The sequence below is a fragment of the Blennius ocellaris genome, assembly GCF_963422515.1.
Source record: "Blennius ocellaris genome assembly, chromosome: 17".
Classification (NCBI taxonomy): domain Eukaryota; kingdom Metazoa; phylum Chordata; class Actinopteri; order Blenniiformes; family Blenniidae; genus Blennius; species Blennius ocellaris.
The window spans coordinates 2,761,870-2,788,886 of NC_137666.1; the positions used below are offsets into that span (position 1 = coordinate 2,761,870).

At 41.2% G+C, this 27,017-nt stretch overlaps 1 protein-coding gene across 1 annotated transcript in view; it reads left to right on the forward strand.

The window, feature by feature from the left end:
- The first annotated feature begins 650 nt into the window (after window positions 1-650).
- The window catches only part of LOC308142841 (neurexin-3a-like), a 79,221-nt gene continuing 52,854 nt past the window's right edge, over window positions 651-27,017 (forward strand). The window contains exons 1-6 of the mRNA XM_080513431.1: window positions 651-767; window positions 13,703-13,996; window positions 14,822-14,969; window positions 15,128-15,511; window positions 23,666-23,869; window positions 25,655-25,681. Of these exons, the coding sequence (XP_080369557.1) occupies window positions 666-767; window positions 13,703-13,996; window positions 14,822-14,969; window positions 15,128-15,511; window positions 23,666-23,869; window positions 25,655-25,681 (1,159 nt within the window). The 5' untranslated portion in view covers window positions 651-665. The remainder of the gene's footprint in view (window positions 768-13,702; window positions 13,997-14,821; window positions 14,970-15,127; window positions 15,512-23,665; window positions 23,870-25,654; window positions 25,682-27,017) is intronic.

Sequence of the window (27,017 nt, forward strand, 5' to 3'; positions counted from 1 at the left end):
TAAATTATTAAAGCACAAATATTAGTGGAATATGCAAATAAACTATGGAATGTCCAGTATAAAAGACAATATGTTGGACCTATATAAAATCCCTCCTTGTGTGTTTTGTCCTTTCCACAGTGACGTGTCTTTTCCAAAACAGAAATCCTGCAGTGTGTGTGTGTGTGTGTGTGTGTGTTCTCTCTACCATTGTACACAAAAGTTTGTCTTTGAATGTCTGTGATTATACTTTCTATTGTGTTGTGTGTTTTTCAGCTCCTCTACGATTAATTTTCTTTATTAGTTTTCTCACATATTTTGATTTAAAAGAAAATGATTTCTTGAACCAATGACACACACACACACACACACTTCTATAGAAACACGACCTCCAAACATGCCTGGAACTAATTCACTCATTTTACTAACATGTCTGTTGTTCCATCACATCTACCAACAAAAGAAGCAAAGGAAAATTCAGAGCTCGGAAATTTTCTTGACATCTAACACACATATCATCACTTCTGAGATATTTATGATTCAGACTCGATCTCGAAGCAACACTGCAGTTCTACTCTGCGTTGAAGTGGGTCACCTCGGCGCTCACTGTCACTCCTCGTCATCAGGTGACCATATCAGTGGACGGGATCCTGACCACCACGGGCTACACCCAGGAAGACTACACCATGCTGGGATCGGACGACTTCTTCTACGTGGGCGGAAGCCCCAGCACGGCCGACCTGCCCGGATCTCCGGTCAGCAACAACTTCATGGGCTGTCTGAAGGAGGTAAAGAGATTTATTCACCATCTGCACTTTGTTTTGCGGTCTAGTTCTGTTTTTGATCAATCTGTGATTTACAATCCTATTCTTGTCAAGTAACCTCACGCAACATTTTAGCTCAAGAAACATCTGCTAAATGTTTTCACATTTGCCAAAATATTAAACTCGAGGTTCCACTTTTAACATGTTTGCTGGACGGGAAGCAACTTTATTGGACTGGATGTGTATGATTTCGATTGTTGGTCCTGATCTTTCAGGGCAAAAATGGAAACGTTTTGGGGGTTTTTCCAGTCAAAAAGTACCCACAGCACCCACTAGTGGCCCACAGGGACAAGCTTTCCTTGTTTCAGCCATATTGTTGCCTGACCTGACAATGCCAGTCAGATTTCTAAGACTGCACACTAACCTCCCGGTGAGTCAGTTCCAGTTCTGACTCATTAGGAGGTGAGTGAAACAATAACATCTCTGAGATGCCGAGGGAGAGAGAACATTCGATTTGCACGTCAACGTTTATGCTGTTCTATAGCTCGTAGGTTTATTTCACACATGGAAATTTAAAAAACTAAAAATGTAGTAAGACTGGTTGATGTGATGAAAATAATCCTTTATTATTCTGAGAAGACCTTGAGCATGTTATTGTATTGGCTGTGGAAAACAAAACTGTAGTGGCAAGGCCGCTGTCCAGTGATGCTAATCATCACTGTCACCCTATAACGGACACACACACACACACACACACACACACACACACACACACACACACACCACACACACACACACACACACACATCATATGGCCAGGGGAAGAGAGGAAGTGGTGCAGTACCCATTTAATCCCCCTCTGGCCTACTTCCTGCTTTATGCCATGCTGGGCCTGTTTGCAATTCCCTGCACCACCCACTTCCAGCAAGCATGCGCATGAACACACACACACACGCACACACACACACACACACACACACACACTAGGTGTGTGTGCGCATTAGGGATGCATCAACTGCCATATAAAAACAGCAGATGAAGATGTTGTTAAGGTTTATTGTAAACAGGTCTTCAATATCGACTCTACTCTAAAACACCACAAATCAATTCAGTTATAATGTTTAAGTGTGAGCCTGTGTACAATAACATGTCAATAAAGTGCACGATATCAACCACTTTCGTGAGGTCAGCACAACATTAAAGATCATTCGGAGTTCACTTTTCCTTCTCGTAGGTGAGCTTTGAGTGGCATAAAGCAAAGGGAGGACGTTTCCCTCTAGATAAATTGACAGCTGGAATAATGCTCTTTTTAGTTTATTGGGTAAAAGCCCGAAGCTCACATTCTGTATTTGTATCACCAACACACCGTTGCAAACGGCCGAAGAGACACAAAGAGTACAAAGAAGGCATTAAAAAAAAAAATTTTTTTACTTCTTCCTAACTCGTGTTTTTTTTTTCAAAAGTATGTAAAACACTGAAGCCCAAAGACATTTAAACTGACTTCTCCCTCTGCAGCATCCTACCACAGGTCACCAACACAATATCGGGAAGCTTCTCCTCACGCTACCTCATGTAGTCTCACATTATTCTGCCCACCTCCTTATCACGGGGCCCACCCACCCACACAACTCCAGCTCCCCCTCCCGTCTGCTGTCCAGCACCTTCTCGTCCTCCACTCCCTGCCATTAGGGCTAATTTGCCTGCTGCCAATGCTCTTGTCCTCGCCATCCGCGGAGCAGCAGCCGCAGCAGCGGCGGCGGCGGCATTATGGATAAATGCTTTGTTACCATGGCACCAGGTACTGGTTGCCCTTGGCAGCTCCTGCGACTGGCTGGCCCGTGATTATTATGCCTTTCATAAGCCAGCAATTACAAAGAAAGCCTACATCTCGAAAACCTACAAAATACATAATGGCCTACAATAACACATAATTGCTATAATTGTCGTTGTCATTACACCTCCATCAACCACTCACATCGAGGCTCCTGGCTGTGCCTGCATACGGGAGCCAACAAAGACACACAAAAGGAGGAGTCCATCGACTGAAGACTAAATATGAGCACATTTATGAGCAGGACGGACTGTTCGCAGTGTCTTCCCGGAGTCACGTGACCCCGGAATAATGATTCAGTGTTTTTTTTTTTTTGTTGTTGTTGTCGGCGTACCAGTTGTCATGTCTGCTTTCCGTTCCAGGAGTTTACATAGTTGTTACACCCCATTGGCTCTTATATACGAAAATTGTAAATATCGTGTCAGTAAATGACTGTGTCATGTGACGCAAAGCATATGAGCTTTCTAGCTCTTCACTTCAGCCTAACATCAAGCATTTGGATCATTTCTATTAAAATCAAATGTGTAGATTTCAACAGTATAAAATTTAATCGCTCATAACATTTTATTTCTGATATTTAATAATAGTGTAACCTAAAAAGTGTAACCTAAAAACACATTTTTATTCTTTGGCTTTTACCTCAGTGTGAGACTCTGGTCTGGTTTTAGTGCCTTCAGTTTTTTTTTTGTTGTTTTAACCTTTTAAGTTTTGTTTATTGTTTTAACATCTTATTGTTTTTATTGTTTTAATGTTTTTATTTTGTGACTTATATTTTTATTTACAATGTACAGCACTTTGTTTCAGCTGCGGCTGCTTAAAAGCGCTTTATAAATAAAGTTGATGATGATGATGATGGTAATACTAATGATGGGTAAAGTATACACTGATCCATATGCACACTTACCTGCCAATTTGTTTTTTCTGTCAAAAACAATAACTGAAATATAATTCTTGGCTATAGATGGCCCTATCACTACTTTGTCCTTTTTCCTTCCTAAGTCCACTCTTTGTTGGATACTGACTTCTGAAGATTCTTAGCATTTGTGTGTTTTGATTAGTTTATTTAATTCATTGTTTAAAAAAACAACAAAAAAACAAAAACAAGTCATTGTTTTTGTTGTATAGTTGTAAAATTCCTGAATGAAAGGGAGTAGAAAGAAGATTAAACAATCTGCCTCTTTATCTCAATTAATAATTCTCCATGAAAAATGAAAAGCAAAGGGAAATTAACAAACAATCAAAATGACTATAAAGTCTATGAGGCCACTCTCGCTTATATTTGTGTTTTAATAAAAAAAACAAAAAAAACAACATGAAACAAACAAACAAAATGAAATCACAATTTGGCTCATGTCAAACTTACTCAAGTCCTTCATTTATTTTTTTTTATTTTTTTTTTTGTTTCTACACATCAAGTTCAAGGAAAACCGTTCACTTCCTGTTGACTACCTTCCTCGATAACCGGCTATTGATCAGGGGATGACCAACGTTACCGTTCTTAATGTTCAATCCAATCCAATCCACTTTATTTGTATAGCACATTTTAACAACGAAGCATTTACAAAGTGCTTCACATACTGCACATAAGAACAAAACTAAACAGTCCAACACTAAATAAGTATAAAACCATAAAATAAAAATAAAAACTGATTAAAAACTACAAACACATTAAGAAACTACAAATAATGTTATGGCTGATAGAAGACCGCTGGCTTACTCCTACTATATTGTGTCCATGTCATACACAGGCGATGTTCTCCTTCCACCCACTCCTTCTACATCTCTCTATTTAACCCGGGGAACATTCCCGTCTTTCTCCTCCCTCATGTTCTCTCTCATCTCCTGTTATCATGGAAATTGTGTATTTTTTTCTTCGTCATAAAGCTCATTGATTCCCTGTGTCGTACACTAAGTTAATGCATACTTCTTATGCAGGATTAGCTGTGGTGTACAGGAAGATTAATGGAGGCATGTTGTTGATATGATTTGGATCTTACTGTCACTTGGAGATAAGATTTATTGATTGCCTTTACCCTACAATGAACAAATATGGGGGTTCATAGGATGACACTGCATCCATGGTTTCAATAAGTATGACAATGACGGGAGGTATACTCAAGCAATTGTAAGTTTGGCTAGTACTTTTCGTCACGGTTGTTCCATTGAGTCATATCTTGCGCGATATCAGCATCGACGGTTCTGTAGACTATGGTCATTTTCTTGCTGCGATAGATGTTCTCTTCCATGTCACCGTCTTTGTCTCGGAATGGATTGTGTTGCGTGTGCAGATGGATTTATTCCAGGTGGTCAGATCCGCCACAGTAATCTGTAGTGGACGTGTAGTCATAAAGTTCTGTAGATTTGTGTAGAACAGAGTGGAGTGGTCCATTTTAAGTGACCATTATGAAAAATCCAAGTGTGAGGATTATGACGTTCGGTGACCCGCTCGTAGAAACCAACTGTGATGAGTCAGAGCAGAGTGCGGCGTCAGTCAGTGAGATTTCCCTCCTTAGCTACGGTAACAAAAGGCCAAATAAATGGGGTCCATTGAGCGTTCCGGTGACTCGGCGTTCGTCACGACCCACAATAGAGCGAGTGCGACGGGACCGAGGTCATCAGGACATTTTGGCAGAAAGGAATCCGTTTTGGGAACGACCGACCGGGCCGGTGACGCGTTGAAGTTGTTTCTCGCTGGCTTGGTTGGTAGACCGGTCGTCTCCCAATGTGTCCACATGCCGAAGTGTCCTTGAGCAAGACATTAAACCAACAAATTGTCAGTGCCTTGCCGCCATTGGTGTGTGGGATGGGTGAACGGGATTAATGATGCAAAGCACTTTGGAGCTTTTCCCTCCATTTTCATTCAGTAAAAAATGAATTATACTTATGACAGACTGCTGAGTAAGCACTTTTCTTTACGGAAAAAAAATCTCGACTTTTTTTCTGAAAATGATGGGGTTTTTTTGTCTGTTAGTTTTTTTAGCCCCTGAATTTGTTTTTTTTTCTTCAGTGGCTCTAATACTCTTCCGTACACTTCAATATTTGCACATTATGATAGGTTTTTAGGAACAATTATTTAATCATCTTTGTCTTTGTTTTACCATATTGCTTTTATATGTTTTTATTGTTTTTATACGTTTGTAATCTTGTATGGTTTCATGTGGAAGTTAGCCTCGTGCCAAATCCGGCATACTTACGGTAAATTCGTGTGGCAATGGTTTGTTCATTAATAGGCACCGTCCCGCCCAAATAAACAATTCAATGAAATAAATGAGTTAAATTAAATGAAATCCGTTTGTAAAGGCCGTCCAGCTCAATAACCCTCTCACAGTGAAAATCATGGCTTTTTTCCATACTTTGATAATGGTGATGTCATCTGGCAGAGAGTATTGTTCAGTGTCGTGATTCTTTGCGGTGTGACTGGATTCGCCATCAGACGGGCCATTCAATGCAATTCTCCATCGATAGATGCTGCAAAGACGCAATGAATCCTCGTTCTGATTTATTTTTAACATCGAGGGGACTGATTCAGTTCTGCAGTAATTCAGCAACTGAGATTACTTTGCAACAATTTTTTTTTATTTTATTTTTTTAGCTGCATAAAGTAAATCAAAAAAAAAAAAATCAGAAGGTCCCCCGAGGGATCAGAAGATGGCTTTGTAACTTTGTTTCATCCCCGTAATCCTTTCAGCCTCTGCTGTGGATGGTGTGTTAAGTATGGATGAGAACAGCACAATTACTTTTGACATCTGGGTTCGAGTTTATTTACATGGTACCAGATCGTGGCGCGTAATCTCAAAGTGCTTTACGTTGTGAGGTCAAAGCCCTTCAATATTGTGCAAAAGGGCCGCAACAATTCACTGCAGTTGGCAAAAGAATAGAGGGACAGTTGTTGTTTTTTGATAGCAGGAAAGAACCAATTGATTGCGATTGCAACTTGCACCTGCTATAACAGCGATGCACAGGGTCACTAACTAAACTGTAACCGCTGAAATCCTCACGCAAACGCCCATCTTGCCTTGAGTCGGGAAAATGTTTTTGCTCCAAACACAAGCAATCAATTGCCGAAACCTTTAAAAAGCGGCCTTCATTAAATTGATTAAATTATTTTCCCAAAGTGTCATCAGTCTGAAGATCTAATGCTCAACCTTGTTCCACTGCCTGAAGAAGTGCCCTGCTCATAGGACTGCCCTCTGCAAAGGGAACTATGCCACCATGTGGAAAATGCCACACACTGCAGAAAGCTTTCATCCTGCAAAAAAACAAAAAACCTCAGCGGAGTCTCATGTCGAGACCATGTGACCAATGATAACCGCCACACTGGCGTTTATAGGAGAAGTGTTGCAGATGTGTCTGCATGAGGATTACATCAGTGGGGAGAGGCGGTAGGCTGGGATTTATTGGAGAGGGAGACATCTTTATGGCCGTCTTTGATCAGACATTAGGTCTAGACACATAAATACTGTTGAAGTATTTCTACCGGTGGACAAATTACAAGAACAATTCAACAACTCTGACTTTAAAGGAGGCGTCCTTGACTTCTTGATGCCACAAATGCACATTGAACTTTTTTGGGGGTAAAATACCAAAACACACCTGCTGGTGGGGCGGGGTGGAGCAATTCACATTCCTTTGACTGGTGAGGGACACGATGGATGGAGAGTTTTATTAAAAAAAATGATAAGTCATGGGCAAAATTGGCATCATTGTGTTTGTCAATGTGATTTCCAAGTATTAGAACATTCTTATAGCTGATAAAGATGAAGGATGGTTGTCAATAATAAACAAAGATGATAAACATATCCCCGGCATTTAATATTAAATTGTATGAAAATGTTCTGCAATAAATTAGACTATAGGTTTTACTAGTCAGTGTTCATCTGTAGTTCATTTGTAGGATACAGAATAATTACCTTGACTTTCCAAATACAGATTATTCAGTATTGAAGTGACCGAAAACCATTAGCAAGGTACATCAAGTACAAATAGTTCAAAAACGTTACACTGATTCTGCTTCCTAATGATCGTTGTGTTTTAGACCATGTTTATGCATACAAAGGTTTTTACAAAAAATTATATTTCCCCTTCTGTTTACAAAAAAATAGCAACTAAACTTGGAGGGCAGTGTAACGAGAAGCATGAAGCCATGGCAACCAATCAGAATCCTGGAAATGCTGATGTAAATCTCCTCCCAACCCCCTTTTTAGATGCAGAGACACTTTTTTTTTTTTTTTAATTTCCACTGTGGCCAGCGTTTTCAGGAATCATCGTTTGTGGAGACTCGTAGTTGCGTTTATGTGTAAATGCAATGAAATATCAGCGTTTTTAAAAATACCATGTGAACGTGGCCTTCTACACTTCTGACGCTGCAGATATTTAATAAGCTCTCGGTAAACACTTATTTAAACTGCGGAATTCTACAGAAGCCCCTTTAGCACTTCCATGATGCTTTGTTAAACGTTATTTTTCCACGCATACGCAGAGCGCAGCCCAATTTCATCATGAGTGGGCTAGTTTCTTTGTTGTGGCACAGAGTATATGTGATGAAAATGTCTATTTTTTCTCTCGAAACTACACAATGACGACAGTAAATGACAACAATCTCAACATAAAGCAAATTTTAATGAAATATTCTCATGCAAAATACAGTGAAATGTCCCCCCCAAAAATTTCTCCTATAGTTGTGGCATTGTAATAATGCTAGTTTGCTTGATTTCATATCAGCATCGCCGATATCTCACCTCGGACCGCAGTGTTATGTTGTGTCTGCTACTCTTACGAAATTTGTTTTAAAAAAATTATGTTTTCTATGCATTTTTTTTACAATTTGCTTGGTGGTTTGGCCGGTTGGAGCCTCTTTGCTCTGGTTTACACAGAAATTGTGGAAGAAACGGCTCAGTGTACCATAAAAACAGACACAAAAAGCAAAGAATGCATGACAGCCTACTTTACTAATGTTTGTGGTTCTTACGGATCTCAAACTTGAAGCAGAAACTCACAATGCCTCAACTCCTGCTGGAGTTGGATGACTTCAAAGATCTTTTACCGTCTCCTGAAGAAGTACATGGACTTCATTTAGTTCATAAGACAATACATGATATTATTTTCATTGCGTTCAATATCCTGATATTGTTTGGGGCTCAATCTGATTTATTCCGTCTCATGGAAATTCTGAGAGACTGATAACGTAAAAATCTGGCGGCTGTATTGGCTGGCAATCTGGAAAAAAAAAAAAAAGTAATTTCAAACCTCAGCCATATTGTGTTACATTGCTCATTCTCACACGCTGATAACGGGGTACGAGTGTGTGTGTGTAATGATGTGCGTCGTGGAAGCCTGGTGGAGGAGATAATGCAGTGATGGATTTCTTTCATCTGGCCATTGTCAAACATTTTCACTCACTTAAGGTCGCTCAAATTATCACTCACGCGCTAACAGACGGACATATTTCGGTATACGTTAGTGTTGCCGTATATTCCTGCGTCCGCGCTGATTCGTGCGCCGGGTATTCCTCGGGCCTGCTATCTGTTTCTGGCCGTGCTTCATTCTCATGTCAACCTGCAGCCTCCATCTGCGGCGGCCTGATAAAGCTCCCTTTGCATGTTGAAAGGCCTCTTTGCTATTATTGTTCAGAGGTGGCAGGAACCTGAAAGTGACTTGTCAAATTGTCAACTACACCCTCCATTCGCACCTCCAGCTCCTAGCCCCTCCCCCCCTTTCCCCATCCAGCCCCCAATCCAGTCCTTGCTGAAACCACATTTGATTTATGCTGACGTTTATCAGCAAGCATGCAACCTTGCAGTAACCATGTGGAGTGCATGTGTGTCGAGATCATGTCCCGGTCACATCCCATGAAAGAAACTATGCAGTTTGTGGTAACGTGTCAAAACAACAACAAACCCCACAGACTCGTGATTCTCAAAGCGACTCTGAGGAGTCGCTTTGTGATCTACAACCTGTGGTGGTCTGCAGAGAGCGAAGGTCTGTTAACCAACATCCAGAGTTCCTCTTTCATGGCTCCCTTGACCAATCGCAACAAAGTTTTCACAAATAACGTCACCAGATTAACTTAGTTTCCTTCAGTCTGTTTTTTAAAATCGGTCATATTATCCAGCTTTTCAACACTTTCACGTGTTTCGTTGCTCCAGAAACATTGTATTCAAAGTTTCTTGCCCCAAATCCAGTTTTTCCCTGATTTTCCCTACATTTGAATATTAAATCATAGGAGCTACATTCAGAATCTGCTGTGTCTGTGTGTGCTGGACTGGCTCCGCCCACACATGCCCATCTTAGGAAGTGGAGGAAGTACTTCCTCTCGTGGTGCCATGTGCCAGAGCAGAGCCGCCTGATTGTGGGATGAGTCAAAGGGAGGAGCCTACCTTGATTGGGATTGTGTAAACCCCTGATGACACTGAATAGGGTTTAATTTCTGATTGGCTGGTTGGAGCAACACACTTTTTAAAAACTGCCAGAGAAAGAGACGACGGACTTTCTTCACTTCTGGGGCGTCATTCCAGGTACGGGGACCATTTTTACTGTTGGAAAACCTTTAGAAAGTGAATTGTGTATGACCCCTTTAAACTAATCATAGTTCATAATTCCATGGGTCATGCTCAGGGACCTGGGAACTCCCAATCCCAAATCTGCCTGGACACCACCACTGTCTCCCCCATAAAGTGTTTCCAAAATGAAATGCTCCTCCCCGGATCCCGTCTCCATATCTTCAGCCTCTGTGTTTCATTATAGCTGCTTCCAAAACATTTCTGATGTTTTGTTGTGTTTTCTTTGGCACCGTGTCGCCTCTGTTCCAAGAAGTTTGGGATTTCACAATAGTGAGGAACCAGGTCCAGCTGGTTTATTGTTCCAACTACTGTCCAGGCAATATGGCTGCAATGACACTTTGTTTCTCATGTGTGCGAGAAAGAAATCTGTCCTCCAAATATTCCACTTGCTCACACATAGTTTGAAAGCTCCACGTTGTGCTTTCTTACTGACTCTGTTGATAGAGATCCACCGTTTTAAACTCAACCTTGTTCTTATACCAATACATTTCTGCTTTTGGACTATATTTATGTTATCTTATTTTAATCTAATCTGTCCAGGGTATACTCTGTTCTCTCCCATAGCGAGCTTAGATTTTTTCTTCTTTTTTTTTATCAGTTATTTCACTCAATTTGATTATGATACAGCAAGAACATTTTATTTATTTATTTATTTATTTCACTTGAAATGTTTCAGCTTTCGCATCGCAAATAACCTTTATACTATGGTTAGTAGAAATCAATCATGTCAGGCCTTTTGAAGTTAGAAATTTGTGTCAGATGGGCTCAATAAATCTGGATGACGATTTTAGTTCAGCTTTATGTCATTAAAAATACAATCTCTATTGTAGCTGCACAAAAGCTGTTGCTTTGAGCCACTTCTTCAAAATTCACCATTTTCTCAGTAGAAAAATCAAAATTTCACAGCTTTCAAATACATTTTCATAACTTGGAAGTTGAAACGTCCCCATGTTCCATTCAGGTGTATTTAAGCGTGAAACAGGGACGTCATTGTCCCCAACATGATCAATAATTGTTTTCAAATATGTTAACTTATTTAAAGATTAAAAATAAGACGCAACGGTGTGAAGATGTTCCCGATTTTCTTTCGCGACTTCACCACTGGACACAGCTGAAGGATTTCCCTCATGGTGAGATGGAAGAAACGGTTCTGCGATGCGACGGCGAGGCGACGAAGCCGCTGGCGGGGCTCGGGATATTTATGCTGGGTCTGATCTGGAGAGCGTATGGCCGCTTCCAGCTCGGAGTGGGAGGGTAGATGGATGATAGAGGGAGCAAGAGGAGGATGGATGGAACAAAAGCGGCAGCGAGGGCAACAAAGAAAAGCAAGCCAGAGAAGAGGGGAGGAAAAGACAATTTTCTATCCAGTCCCTGAGCACCTTAAGGGATGAGTTGATTTACTGTCAAATCTGCTGGTGGATTATCGATAATCTCAGCCAGGCCCCTCAATCTACCCACGCAGCCACCGCGGCACTCTCCAAAACTGAGGATGAGGAGGGGAAGGGAGGGGAAGAAAAAGAAAGAAAGAGCAGAGACAATGTAAAAGACAGTGAAATGGAGGAGAGGGTGTGTTTGTTTTTGTATATGTATGGGCCCAAAATATAGACAGACAGAGGGTGTTTCTCTGCCCAGAGAATTAGAGGAGAAAAAAAAAAAAAAAAGACCTTCAATTTTCCACTTGAGCAGATTTCAATTTACACACACATCCCCCTCGGTGACTCCATCCTCCCATTGTTATTGACAGCATTTAGACTGCTGTGATAAAAGATTGCTGTTTTTTTTTTTTTTCTTCTTCATTCATTTGTTTTCAGTGGTGGGAGGACACTCCCTCCGTACGAAACTGTGTCTGTTACAAACCAGCTTCATGGCAAGAATCTCAGGCATGAATGCAGCGCGGGGAGATCGGGGGTTGATTAGGTGGACGACTTGAGAAAGGATGGAGGTTGATTCAAGATACTGTATTCCCCAGTATTTGGTTTCCCCTTTTTTTTTTTTGCATCATCACAGGATCAAGTGAGCTTTTTATTAAATTGCAATGATAAAATAATAAGAATTATGTAATTATACAAGCATTCATGTGTTTCATTGATATGCTTTTAGTGAAAAGTTAAGTTTTTTTTCTTCCTTTTACAAGTTTGTGCTCCTTTAAATGTTTTAAATATAATTGCAACTTTGGTTTATTTGGTATTTAAACAAGTGGATGTAAACAAAGTGATTAATCTAAAAACAAGCAATCAAATTCAAACTCAAGAAATAAATGAAACATTTACAAATGCACTCAAAGTAAACGTGTCTTCCTAAAACTGTATAAAGTATTCCATTAATATACAATGAACAACGCTTGGCGAACATTGACTCAGAAAACGAAGATGGACGCCGTGGGGTCGACGGGAGGAAGTGACTCTCAGACCTCGACTTGTGCAGGAGGAAGTGGGTGGAGCTTCCAAATTGCGTCACATCCCGGCACCCGAGGTAGAAATCAAGCAGGTTTAATCTGTCAGATCAGTACGATGCCTCGATCACACCTTGGTGTTTTGATTCATCACAGACCCAGAAAGTTTTTCCCAGGAGTATTTTTATTTTCCAATCTTGATCCAAATGTTTAACTCGACCACTGCTTCCAGTGTGTTTGCATCACCGTCACGGTGTTAATTTTGCCCTTTCAATATACTTTAACTCATGGAAGAAAGTACAATAACAATACAGTTGACTACGAGGAAACTTTTTATCGAGGAAGGTTTAATCACGTTCAGCATCATCTCTAACTCAGCTCACATTACATCTTAAGATTAATCCAACATGGACATTTTAACTGAACTCTGAGTCTGACCCTCCTTCTTGCTCGTTGTTGAAGCTCCAACATGCTGCAACCATCTCCTAGTGGGTGTAGATGATGAATGGACTGATGAACTGAAGGGTGACCCCGTCCCACCCCCCCTCCCTCCTGGCACAATGACAATGATCCTGCATGAGGCTGCTGCTAATTCTGGGACAGAGTGGGAAAATAAAAAAACCAAAAAAAAAACCCAAAGCTGCTGTATTTGATTCAAACCGCTGCTGAAATAATTGCGCAAATTGCTGGTTCATAATACTAAATTATTTACTTTATTCAAACTGTCTTGTTTTCATTCATTATTAACCACATTTCATCAGACTCTCTAATAATGTCCTAAAAAGAAAAAGAAAAAAAAAGTGGTTCTTGTCAAGTGTTAATCATTGGATTTAAGACCTGCGAGTTTAAATTTGTCCTGATGGGTGAACCATATGTTCATTATTCCTTTGTGACTGTGATTAGTCTGTCCATCATCATACAGCAATTTTCAGTCTGAATAGACAAGCTTGTAAATTAATGAGCGCCTGAATAAAATGTCCTACCCACAGAAAAGCATTCGTCTGGAAAATGCTGATAACATTCTTGTTATTTTGAGGTCTTTCCTGGTTTGATGGCATAATTTTAACTGTTGTAACTTAACCGGAATGTGTCACACTTTTTAATTTTTTATTTTTTTTCCCCCGTGATGACGGGACATTGTTTATGAAAATCCTCTTCTTAACCCAACCGCACACAGGTGGTGTATAAAAACAATGACATCCGCCTGGAGCTGTCCCGCCTGGCTCGAATCGTCGACCCGAAGATGAAGATCCAAGGCGAGGTGTCCTACAAGTGCGAGGACGTGGCCACCCTGGACCCCATTTCTTTTGAGACTCCAGAGGCGTACATCAGCCTGCCCAAGTGGAACACCAAGCGGATGGGCTCCATCTCGTTCGACTTTCGCACCACCGAGCCCAACGGCCTCATCCTCTTCACCCACGGCAAGCCGCAGGAGCGCAAAGACGCCGCGCGCAGCCAGAAGAACACCAAGGTCGGTACACCATCCCGAGAGAAGCCCACTTAAACCCCCCCCCCCCCCCCCAAACTCAAACATAATCCACGTTTGTAGGACTTAAAGTAGCTAATTGCTAGTTTCAGTTGTTGTGGTTCCACACAGGTTTGAGTTGATTACACATTTACTCAATGCAACACTTTGCAAATGTACTGGGATGTGAACTTGCCAAAAAATATTTTAGCCATTTATCATTTCGTAAATACTCTAAGAAGTTATCATATAAAGGAATAGGAATAAAAAAACAGCAACATTTGGATACGTAATAACTGCAGCCAATATCGTAAAACAAAATGCATGAATAAAACTGCATTTCTTGGAATTTTTAAAAAAAAATTTTGTAGATTTTGTTCATTTTACTTTTGAAAAATAGGGATAGTGGAGGGAATAATCATCATACTCATTCATTGAGGAGACACACAAAGCACTTTTAGCACCTTTCAATCATGATTAATAAAAATCTTTCACTGTTTTGTTATATTACTGTCAGGTTATTGGCTTCATTACATTCAAAATGGCCAAAATTATTAGATTAGCGACAGTTTTTACATTAGCAGTTTCTATACCATTAATACTGATATCATATATGTCTCCCAGTTCTTCATCTAGATTGTTTTGAGTCATACTAGCTTAGGTATTTTGTGTGAAAACTATTTGAGCACGTTCGGTGCTGATTGTTCCTCTCAGTGATCGTCTCTTGATCAGTTATACCTCATCTTGAGGATGAAAAAAAATTTACTTTTAACCTGTAATTTCCCTCTTTTGCTTTGAAGAAGTGTAGCAATCTGTGCCGTCTTGTTCCAGGTGGATTTCTTTGCGGTGGAGCTGCTGGACGGCAGCCTCTACCTGCTGCTGGACATGGGTTCAGGCACCATCAAGGTGAAAGCCACACAGTCGAAGGTGAACGATGGAGCCTGGTATCACGTGGACATCCAGCGAGACGGACGCTCAGGTCAGTTCACTTGGTGATGTTAAACCTCTGGTACCCGTGGACTTCCAATCCCAAATCCAATTCTCTGTATGGAATGTGGAGTGAAGAGGGAACACGCGATAATTCCACAGTGATGCTGACGCCGCCTCCTCCACCTCCTCATCCCGCCTTGTCCTCAGGCACCATCTCTGTGAACAGCAGACGCACTCCGTTCACGGCCAGTGGCGAGAGCGAGATCCTGGACCTGGAGGGCGACATGTATCTGGGGGGGCTTCCGAACGACCGAACCAACCTCATCCTGCCCACCGAGCTCTGGACGGCGATGCTCAACTACGGCTACGTGGGCTGCGTCCGCGACCTCTTCATCGACGGCCGAAGCAAAGACATCCGGCAGATCGCCGAGAGGCAGAACGGCGCCGGCATCAAGCCCTCGTGCAACAAGCAGTCGGGCAAACAGTGCGAGAGCTACCCGTGCAAGAACCGGGGCGTCTGCAAGGAAGGCTGGAATCGATTCATCTGCGACTGCACGGGCACGGGCTACTGGTCGCGCACCTGCGAGAGGGGTGAGTGGGCCGTTTCCTCTTCTATACGATTCACACAGGGTTCGAATTACAACGTGGCTTTCGGGGGAGCCCTATATTTTCCGATCAGACCTCTCTAGTTTGTAGAATAGGTACGCGTGAGATTTTCTTTTGCGCGCGCGTCGTGACTCACGACGGGAGACGCAGCGGTTGCATAGAAGAGATTTTCGGAAATAGTAGGCCTGATGAGCGAATAAACTCACAACATTGACATAATTGTATTACTATTATTTATTTCAGGAACCTGATGAAGCTTGACCCATAGAAAATATAAATATATATGCGAAAATTGCCAGTGTTTTTAGTGCTCCCCCTAAATTTTTCAAATTAGGCTTTCAGGGGAGCCCAGCTCCCCTTAGCTCCCCCGTAATTCGAACTCTGAATTCACACAACCTATTGTCCATAAACGACGGTTTTGGAGAGAAGAGGCGCTGCGACGTTTATGATGGAGAATCTTCCGGGTGTAGACCGACTGACCAGGTGCAGGTCATTGACCAACGCAGAAGTCACTTCGTGCGATTGTGAGCTTGTGAGTGCGGACCGGGGGGATTCATGCTGGTTTCTGACGGTGGGCTCACTCCGGGGCCTCGCCGCTGCGCCCGTCAGACCGCCCTCCTGACCACCTCCCATCGCAGCGCCTCCACTGTTTCATTACCACTGATTAAGGTTCAAAACTAATTTCCACATCCCTAACCCTCACAAATTGCTTCCACTGCTTTCGGCATATCAAATAACAGCTTTCTGATCCATATCTCTCCATCTATAGCAGCCCCCCCTCCTCTGACTTCATTTAGTGGACACTGCATAATAACCCCCCCCACGTCTTTTTTACTTTTGAAAGGAAAAGTTGCAGGGCATTAAAGGGTTAATCTGATATGGGGGGGGTGGTGTACATTTCACCTTGGATTATTTTGCAGGAGATACACCATTGAAATATTCAAATGTAATCATCATGGGACTCAGATTGTCAGGATTTTGTGATATATTTTTTTTTCATTAATGTCATTTCCTTTTCTGTATTTTAGACATGTGATTGTGCCTGATTTTCCTGTGGGTAATCTTTTAATATAATGATCGTATTAATGTTAATTAATATTCATTTTGAGCCATTATGTTAATCACCAGTGTTACAGAGAGCCAGTCGATGATGCTGTGATTGGAAGTCCGGATGTGTTCACACCAGTCGTCTCCTTCACATTTTGTTGGTTTTTAAACTTCAGGGACAAAAAGAAATACAGTTAGTAGTGGCGGTATTGATGCAGTTTAGGGTTATTGTGGGGGTTTCAAGTAAATCAAGCAGTAGTAATGTTATATCTAATATAATATTTTGGGATGAAAATATTACAAAACAACCTGACTGTCAAAATGTTTCAGTTAAAATCTGTGCCAGAAGTAGTACTTCTATGACTAAAATATACAAAATTTAAATACTAGTTCTGTGTAGTGATTAATCCAGATTAATCACATGGTTGCTGTGGATTAATTTTGATTAATCGCAATTAAATCTCATTCATTTTTAATTTATATTAATCACGTTTGGTTTTGCCTGAGCAAACAGCCTCAAAGACAAAGGGAAGATTTACATGTTTATGAAACACCTTTAACAGTTCATGTTAACAAAAAAAAGATATTTCAAAACGTTGGATACAAACGACCTTGTTGACGTTGTCTGAGAGGAAACGCGTCACTCGGGGCTGTCTGCTCCCGGAGTTCAAACCAAACCAACATGGCGGCTCAGTCAAACTTTCTCTCTTTTTAACGAAAACAGTCCAGCGAGAACTATTTGTGAAAACATTTGCGGCAAATTGAATGCGAGAAATTGACGGATCCTGTGGACATGGGTCCGTCATGGGTTAATCACATTAAAATGTGTGTGTATGTATATATATATATTTATATATATATATATATATGTGTCTGTGTGTGTGTGTGTGTGTGTGTGTGTACGGTAGGTCTTTAGGAAGAATTATTTTATCATCTTTGTCTTTGTTTTACCATGTTTTTATTGTTTTTATATGTTTCTAACCTCCTATGGTTTTATGTTGGACAACAGATGGAAATTAGCCTTGAGCTAAATTCTGCATATTTACGGTAAGCTCGTGAAGAGAGGGCTTGTTCATTAATGCACCGTCTCGTTCCAAATAAACAAATACATTAAGTGAAACTTTGACAGCCTCACTAAATACTTTCAAGGCTGGAATATCAACAAATATTACCGGCTACATCTGAAATGAGATGCACATTTATTTTAGTTCCTTTTACATTACCTTCATAGAGAAAGTAAACAAAAGTATTTAAAAAATAAATACATTTCGTGATAGACACACAGTACATGCTGATATTGTCTGGGGCAAAGCCTCTACTTTAGTCCTGCCAGTCGAGCAACTGAAGAATCTACAAGCAAACTGCATTATTTACATTTTGGTGACAACTGTGACTCTTTGCTGCCACACGGTGCACAAAAAAGACCTTACTCAAAGTTACACATGCTGTATCTTTAAGGTGTGGTTCCGGGGGGGAATAAATGCTTATCAGTGTAATGTGATGAAACGATAAAAAACACCGCAGACAAGACCGTGTGTGTTTGTGTCTGCGTCTGTGTGTGTGACAATTTGAGATATGGCAGCCATTATATCTTGGCACCATAGTGCTGTTTACCCAGTGGGTGTTTACTGCTCTGCATAGCGTTATCTGCCATTTGTCTTTGGCTCTGACTTGCTCCAATTTGTCCAGCACAATAAAATGCCGTCGTACTAAGACATAACTAGTCCAGTAATGGAGTCGGGAATATATCGTGGCTCATAGAAGTAGATCACATCTCAGTCTGTCAGTGTGAGTCTGACCTTCTGTTGGTCTAAATACAACTGATTTATAAACACCGATAAAGGAGCAAGCTCATTTTTAAATAATCACATGCAGATGCGTCGTTTATTGCAATAGTGTGGCGTGAAATTTTAAAGTGACAAAGCCACTTTTATGCCTTAATATATCTGTGCAAACTGTGTGATTGTCAGTAACTTTGAAAAGTTGAATAATTGAATAAGCAAACAATTGACCTGATATGTGCAGTTCTCCTGTAAAGGGTTAAAACTCACAATTCTGCATTAGAAACAGTTCTGTAAGTACCCTCTGCAGAAAGTCACAATAGTTTATTCCTCATAGAATAGAACAGAACAGAATAGAATAGAATAGGTCAGCGGGGGGTGAGGTGGGTGGGCGGGGCCTGTTACCATGGCAGTGGTCCTTCTCTGGACAACAGTGAGATGTGGAGCAAGAAGGTCTGATTTTAAATCAAAAATTAAAAGTTCAGAGGGAACTATGATTACACGGGTGAACTTGACGACACATAATGATTAACACTGTTCCCCCATAGCAGTAACATACATGTTTATTTTTTACCTGCACTGTCCTGTGTGGAGTTTTTTTTTTCTTTTGTTTGCAGCTTTTCGGCTCAATTCAAAGACATGGTGAAAGTGTTAGATGAGTCTTGTCATTCCTATGTCTTCACTCTACTCTGGCTTTTATAAATGCTGTATAATAATCCCATTGGTTGCCCATGATACACTAAAGTCATCCATATATACTCACAGAATCTAGTGCAAGGACATCTTGGACTATGGCTTTAGGCATTGAGCCGTCCTGCCGTCATTTGGACGTCATTTTTTTTGAAGAAAAAAACAAACAAAAAAACGGCCAAAAGACGAGCAGACATGTTGCGCTAAGCTTTCTAAAATATGTGTATACTGTCCATCACTACTTGTCACCGTCTAATTGAGTCCAAATCCATCTTTTTTTGCCGAAATATAGCGAAATATCAGCTCGTGTACACAACTCACAACCGACTTCCAGTTTTATAGTAGGGAGCAATTGATCCATGTGGCATATACATTTTGAAAAATCGCCCTCTGATTGGTTCGTAATTCTCTGACTCATCCTGAAGCAGAGAAAAGGAACTTCCTTTCCAAGATGCTGATGCTTCCATATCTGCAGAATCCACACAGGTGGGAATAATTCTATGGACCTATGATCTATGTAATTTTTAATTTCCAGAATGTTTTGGATATCTGGTCTTCGTTGACGTTTTTCATTGAAAAATAAAATGTTCTTTTTTACGAAAATGTTGATTTTGATAGAAGTATTGACAACCGTGCTTAATTCTTCACCAATTTAATTATGTGTGACTGTGACATACTGAGGCCTGCAGATACCAAATAAGAGCCAATATTGAATTAAAAACTAATAAGGGGATAATGGAAACTATACACAGGTCAGAAAACCATGAACCTAAAACCATGCCCTGTCATAGTAAGTCATACTAAACCGACCTTTCTGCAGTATCATGTTACGTACTTCACAAAAACACACAGACATCAGTCTCTATTTTACATGTGATTCTGACATGGCTCTCAAGGTCAGAGGGCTTTAAGTGTGTCAGTCCTTTGGCCACGCTATGGAGAGAGCACGGCTCCGTCCAGGAAATATGACATGTCGGAGTTAATCTGACAGCTCAGCTCGGTGCGGTAATGAGAATTTAAATTGTGTTTATTACGCCGCGCCTGTAATCTGACACCTTGTCAATTAGACATCAGTGGCAGGCGTCCCTCCAACCAAACACGCCTGTTTATTTCATGTCCAGTCGAGCACGGAGTCTGACACACGTACTGCATGTGAGCACAAATACACACACACACACACACACACACACTGAGCCACTCCTGTACGGACACTTTAAAATCTTACAGGGGTTTTTTTTGTGTGTTTTTTTTTTTCAGTTAATCTTGTGTGGGCAGCCTACTTTTTATGACAAACATAATTTACTGAAGTGCTTTTCTGTGCGTGCAACAGTGCTACAGAATAAAAGTCACCTTGGAATGGCAGACCATTAACTTCCCCCTACCGTTGCCACGGAAATATGAGATTAAACTGAACAGAATCCGGGGGGGAAAAAAGTCTGAGATTTGAGAAGCTAAGAACCTTTTTGTGAGATCAAAATGATGACACAGTCCACAAAACATATATTAATCTTTTTTAAATACCTCTTGAGATTTACATTTTTGATATCTACGTCTTCATCTATAGCCTGCAACTGTTGTCAGTGTCACATGTTGTTCCACTTGTTATAAATTCATGTCAGAAAGTGATTGAAACTTCAACTTCTCTCTTCATATGACTAATGTGGTTTATTCCACAAAGTGCTTAATCTTCAGATGGATCAGGGGAAACAGATTCATACTTTTTCTCGTTTATCATAGAGGTGAATTACTAGCAGATTTTTAGTAATCCAGGATCCACTCGGGTGATTAGTCCATAATGGTGAAAACACCGAGAGGCAGCGCGGAATCACTAATCAGCCTCACGTGCAAGTTGGATGAGGTCGTATAGAAGATGGATGGATGTGCGAGTGTGTGTTTTTTGTGCCAGATTTAATGTAAACAAGATGGGGGGGGGGGGGGAGATGTTCCAGCATTTTCTCTGCATCAATCAAATGAGCTTAAGTGAATAAGGCTCACAGCTGTGTGGTGGTCAGATCTTAAGTCTTTACGGTAACATTAAGATTTAATTCAGATTTAAGTTTCATGTTCAGAATATTTCCTTTTGCATATCTTGATTTTCTATTTCTCAAATCCATTTTTTTGACTCTTGATCCGACTTCCTGCCAGTACCTGTAGAATTTCTCAGCAGACTGCTGGACTGTGTCGCCACCCAGTGGCCAGTCGGTGGGCCTGCAGTTGTCTGGTCAAGCAGTTGAACTGAAAGGAAGGACATTTAGAGGACACATAATGCCTCGGCGATATTATTGGATCATTTATCATATTAAGTTGCAGTGACAGGACAAATAATCACCCCTGAGTGATGCCGGCAGAATGCAAGGAAAAAAACGGCAGCCAGCTCCGTGATGAAAAGCTACATCATCACCAAAATCGGCCGCAGTCACCCTGCCCTTGGGAATTCTCAGCTTTGTGATGCAAAAAAATTTCAAGATGACCCTATCTGGAACAAATATAACCAGTTGCTGGATAGTTCAGGGTTACACTGGTGTAAAAATGTTCCAAAGTACAGTGAGCAAAAGCCAAAACTTGAAGCGCGGGGAAACGTGTCGGTGTCAAATGAGGACCTGGACAAAAGAGATTCATACGCAAAAGGTTGCTCCGCGACTCCCGGAGCCAAATAAATGAGGCGTGCGCTCAGAAGCTCCACTTTTGGCAGGGATTAGGTGCTGGCAGTCACAGCTCTCCTCCGATCGACGGTACGAACCGAGAGGAGTTTGGTGGTCGGGCCTCAAAGCTTTGGGTGAAGTCAAATGGGAATAAAGTCGTGACAAGGGAAGTCAGCGGGAATATAATATCAGTTTATAACGGGGCCGGTCTGATATGAACAAAAATTGCGGGGCGATATTGTTTATCGGGGTTTGATCTGGAAGTGGGGAACGCGCAGGCCGGTCTGCTGTGACAAATTTCAAATCAGAGGCTGCAGATTTATCGATATGTCTGCCTCGAGATAGCTGCTGAAGATACAAGAATACAACTTTTGTTGTTAATGCTTTTCTGTGTAGAAGAAAACGCCAACTTGCCGTCGACTTTATTCTCATTTTAAAAGCAAAAATGATCACCACTTTGTGATTTCTTGTAAAACAACAGCAGTGAAAACATTTTTTTATTTGAAATTAGAAACTACAGATAACAGTGATGTATGTATTCCAAAGTGGATTTTAAAGAAAGCCCAGCCCTGGCCAGGCCATTCACTACCGGTGATTGATGAGAGATATTTATCATGTTGACCAGTCTCCCTTAAACCATTCCAGACTGCACATTGTCATGTTGTGTGTTTCATCAACAGACTGGATCAATGGGACTTTCACAGCAAATCTGAAGCACACAGTGTGCCTTTCACTGAAATGTGGAGCCAACTTTTTAGATTTATTCTCTCTCTTTCACGCGTCTTTTTCCGCACCGTTTCAACCCGGAATATGAAAACCTGATGTTAGGAATGGAAAACAAGCTTCCCCGACATCAACACAAGACAACAACATTGCGTTTCCAACTTTCGAGACAAACATGACAAATCTGTTTGTCTTTACGTTGCAGTCTGAAAGAGTCTTCAGTTCATCTTCTGACAGTGTGCCTGCTGTTACAACTTACAGCCGCTTACCAACTATAACATGAGCGACGACAAGGCCATGTGAAACAGATGTGGGTTTTCATGAGCTTGATTACCGAACATGACACACACACACACACACACACACACACACACACACACACACACACAAAACCCCAAAAAACTAAGCAAAGTGAACACACGGGACGGACTGAAGACCTCATCGCTGGCTGTGTTACAAGCAATTATGGTGAGCGGAGAGGAGCCGTGAAGCCCCGCTGAGGACACGAAGACAAGAAAATCAGGCTGTAACATTGAGCTTGAGGACGTTGTTTACTTGTCAAAGGAAAATTGTCACTTCAGACTTTGAGTAGAACCAGATTTAGAAGTGGACAGCCATGCATTTAGAGAGTGATGAGTCGCAATAGAAGCATCATAAGGCCACTGAAATATATGTGGCCCCTTTTAGCTCTGCTTGCCCAACACTGAGAAATCCTGAATCGAATGGAAATTATTATTATTATTATTGTTGGCTTTATCATATTTGGAATGGTCACAATTTTTTTTTTTAAAGTTATTAGCCATTGTTGGATTATTGGTTATGTCAAGCAATTGTTTCCTTGCTAAATTGATGTTTCATAGTGAACAAACAAGACGGTTCATAAAATAGCACAACTACTCATTTTTTACTATGAGTTCCATGTGTGTGTGCGTGTGTGTGTGTGTGTGTATCCTCTATATTAGCATTGTCATTCTTACTGTTTAGATTTAGATATCAATACAAAGTATTCTTAATACAGAAAGATGATTAGAAAACATTTATATATAAGCTATAAACTATTAAATATTAAGTGTATGTGCATGTGTGTGTGTAGGGATATTGGTTATGCATGTGATTGCACAAAATGTATGAAATGTCACATGCCTTGGAAGAATTTGGAAGGTCGTTTGGAAGGTCGTCGCTACTGAACAGACGATCAACTTAAGGCGGGGTTTATTTCCGGGTGCTAATGGCAGCGGCTCGCTTTCCCCACGCAGAGGCGTCCATCCTGTCGTACGACGGCAGCATGTACATGAAGGTGGTGATGCCGAACGTCATGCACACGGAGGCGGAGGACGTCTCCCTGCGCTTCCGCTCCCAGCGGGCGTACGGCATCCTGATGGCCACCACCTCCCGGGACTCAGCCGACACGCTCCGGCTGGAGTTGGACGGGAGTCGCGTCAAACTCACGGTCAACTTAGGTATCGTATGCCCCCACCACCACCACCACCACCACCACCACCACCCACCACCACATAGCCACCCAACCACCCAAACCATCGGCCTTTTTACACCTCCACCTTCACCACGAGAAGGTTACCCGTCCAGCGGTAACCTCTCTCCTCTGTTCTCCTCCTTCTCTCTCCACATGACTTACTCTCAAATACCAATCCTTTTAACCAACTTCAGAACACAGACAGAGTTTCTAGATTTCTTTTTTTGCATGGGTGTAACAACTATTTACCGACTAGCATGTTGACCTGTTTTACGTCGACAATGAACCTGTGTAGAACTTTCTTCCTAAAACTTGTGGATGATCAGACAATAGAACATGATTGACAAACTCGATCTAGTCTGTGATTAAGTGTTTTTGTACAGTATAGTGTGCTGAAACATTATAAGGTGACGGATGTTTGGATTCCCACTAACCTCCATGTTTTTTATTCGCCATCAAGCAGTTTCCCCTCTCACCTTCTTGTTGATATGGGTGTTTTTCTTCTCTTTTTCATCGCTAACAATGATATCTATTTGATGGAAATCTGTGTTTTCGGTGTCTCGTTTTATTTAATTTTTTTAATTTAAATTTTTTTTTAAATTTTCAATCACCTGTCAACTCCATTCTCCATCCTGCTTTGTCAAAAGATGGTATTCACCCCTTCAAAGGCCTTAAGCCTGCGGCCCGTCAGGTGAACAGCCCGAGAACAGAGCCCAGCAAAACCTGCAGCTGGCTGCGACCCCAAGTTTTTCCAAACACTTTGAAACAATCAGCAAAAGAATAAAGTGCAGCATGGGTCAACAACCTCCATTTTCAACTTGCTTACATGCAGTGAAATATCTGGTAATGGTAAACGGTAACGCTAAGAACCAATAAGCTGGTGTTTACATTGAAAATCCTCACTGATTATAGTTGGTGTTATTAAACATATGCTAGATTCTTTTTAAAAATACAAAATATTTGTACTTCCAATTGGTCATTGCTTGTACGACTCGTAGCATTTTGTGATCTAATGAACTTTTTTTATTTTATTTTTTTTTAAACACGAAACATTTAAAGTCGTAGCCTTCGATTGTGTTTGGTTAGCGACACCTACAGGAGCAGGATAGTACTGCAGATTCGACGGTTGGGGTTCCTGTGCCTCTGCATGGTGCTGGTGCTGATTGGATCGTTGGCTGTTTGCTCCCACTTTTCTGTTGCGGTTGACGACACATGAAACCACCAGCCACATGGTGACCAACCCTCACCGTGGTTTCCGGCCTCACTCCCCAACTCAATTTGTCCCCCGCGATCCCAGTTGTCGCTATCGTAAGATCCAATGCTCCACTCGGCTTTTCAAAGATTTGGTGGCGCTGAAGTAAATGGCTGCTGCGACCTTACTGGCGCAAAAGCTTTGGAGCCAGAGACGTTGACTTTTCTCATGTCAACATCGAAATTTAAAGTGACAAAGTCAGTGTTGGGTTGGAAAACCCATGTAGCTGGTATCACAAGTGGCCATTTTTACTATATATTGCTTAAATGGAAAGAAAGAAAAAAAAAAAAATCCCAAAATTTCTATGAAATTTGGAAATGTATTTTATGTTTTAAAAATTGTAACAATGCATTGTTTACTTTCTGATTGATTAAAGTTAAGCATTAATACCAGAGGGATAAAATGGCTACCCGCCTGCATGTGTACGTCCCCGGAAGGGTGGACTTTTTGTTTTTGGATGTCTGCAGCAGTAACCTTGAAGGATGCAATTTCATCTGTCATTTATTCTTCCCCATCTAGACTGTATCAGGATAAACTGTAACTCCAGTAAGTTAACACTCAAGTTTCATTTTGCTTCCTGTGTTGATGCTATGTTGATGCTTTGCGTTCTGACGGAGAGAGATGCGTTTTTTTTTTTCTTAAGCTGCACTCCCGGCACTGCCCTCCAGGTTTACTTTAGGCCAGATGGTGTGGAGGGGGAGGATGAGTTTGAATTGTAACCCAACAGGAAGCCTCAGTCTAAAGACGTACCTGAAGATGGGCCTGTTTTCTCTTTCTAATTCTCGCGATAGATGCTATTATGATTTTGTATGGTTTAACACCCACACCTAGACTTTTCTTACAAGTGACGACACTAGATCGATATTAGCAACACGTGTTTAGTCATGAGTGTTACTTGGTTGTATTATCAGCACAATATAACGTAAACACAATAGAACGTAAACTAAAGAGACTGAATAATAAGATATCCACGTTTTGGTTTAAACCCTTCGTTTCAGTAATGGAGAAACCTGGGTAATCTCTTCCTGATTGGTGCATCTCTATTAGTTTTAGTCTGATTGCCGATCTGTTTTTACATCCTAGCGAAGGAATACTTACTGTTACGGTTGACAATAAGCGCTTGATTTTGATATTTGCCTCGAGACTCAACAGATATTTTGAAAGGATCGACTGCAGTGAACGAGTTCGGGTCGCTGTCTGTTTAGATGGATGTTTGTGTCAGGGAAAAGGCAACGTACAGTTCTAGCATCAATTAAATGAGCATGAGCCACATGATCGAAACAAAACAGCTTTGTTTAAACCTGTTAATGTCACATATAAATTTATTTCTCGAGTTATATAGCTGCTCAACCTCTGCGGCCACCTCGGGACTCTTTAGCCGAAACCCTTGAACCGATCTTTCGTTGGCCTCGACGTGCGTTCGGGATCACCGTCACTGCTGGAAAAGTCCCAACCACCGCCTCGGTTTATGCTCCGATGGCATCCTATTATTCTCGACAACAGCCTGGTATTTCCAGGAGTCCACAGTGCCAGTCACACGCTCACATTTATCACTTCTGACGGAAGCGAAACGCGACAGGTCTCTGGCAGGTTTGTTTCGCTCACCGGTTGTTTGAAAATGTCAGGCACTCCTTAGGGAAATGTGCGTTTCACCCTCAGTTGAACAAGTTTCTCTGCAACGATCCACTTGAAATGCAGAGAACAGAGATAATAGACCCCTCAGAAATGGAATAAAAAAAAATAAAAATGTCACAGTTTGCACATCTGATCATAAAATTCCACTCTGTCAATAGAAAACATTTGAAACTCGCCAACGTTCAACCAGGTAGATTATCATACAGCAGATCGTAGTTTCTGAGATGATAAAATTAGGCAACAGAAA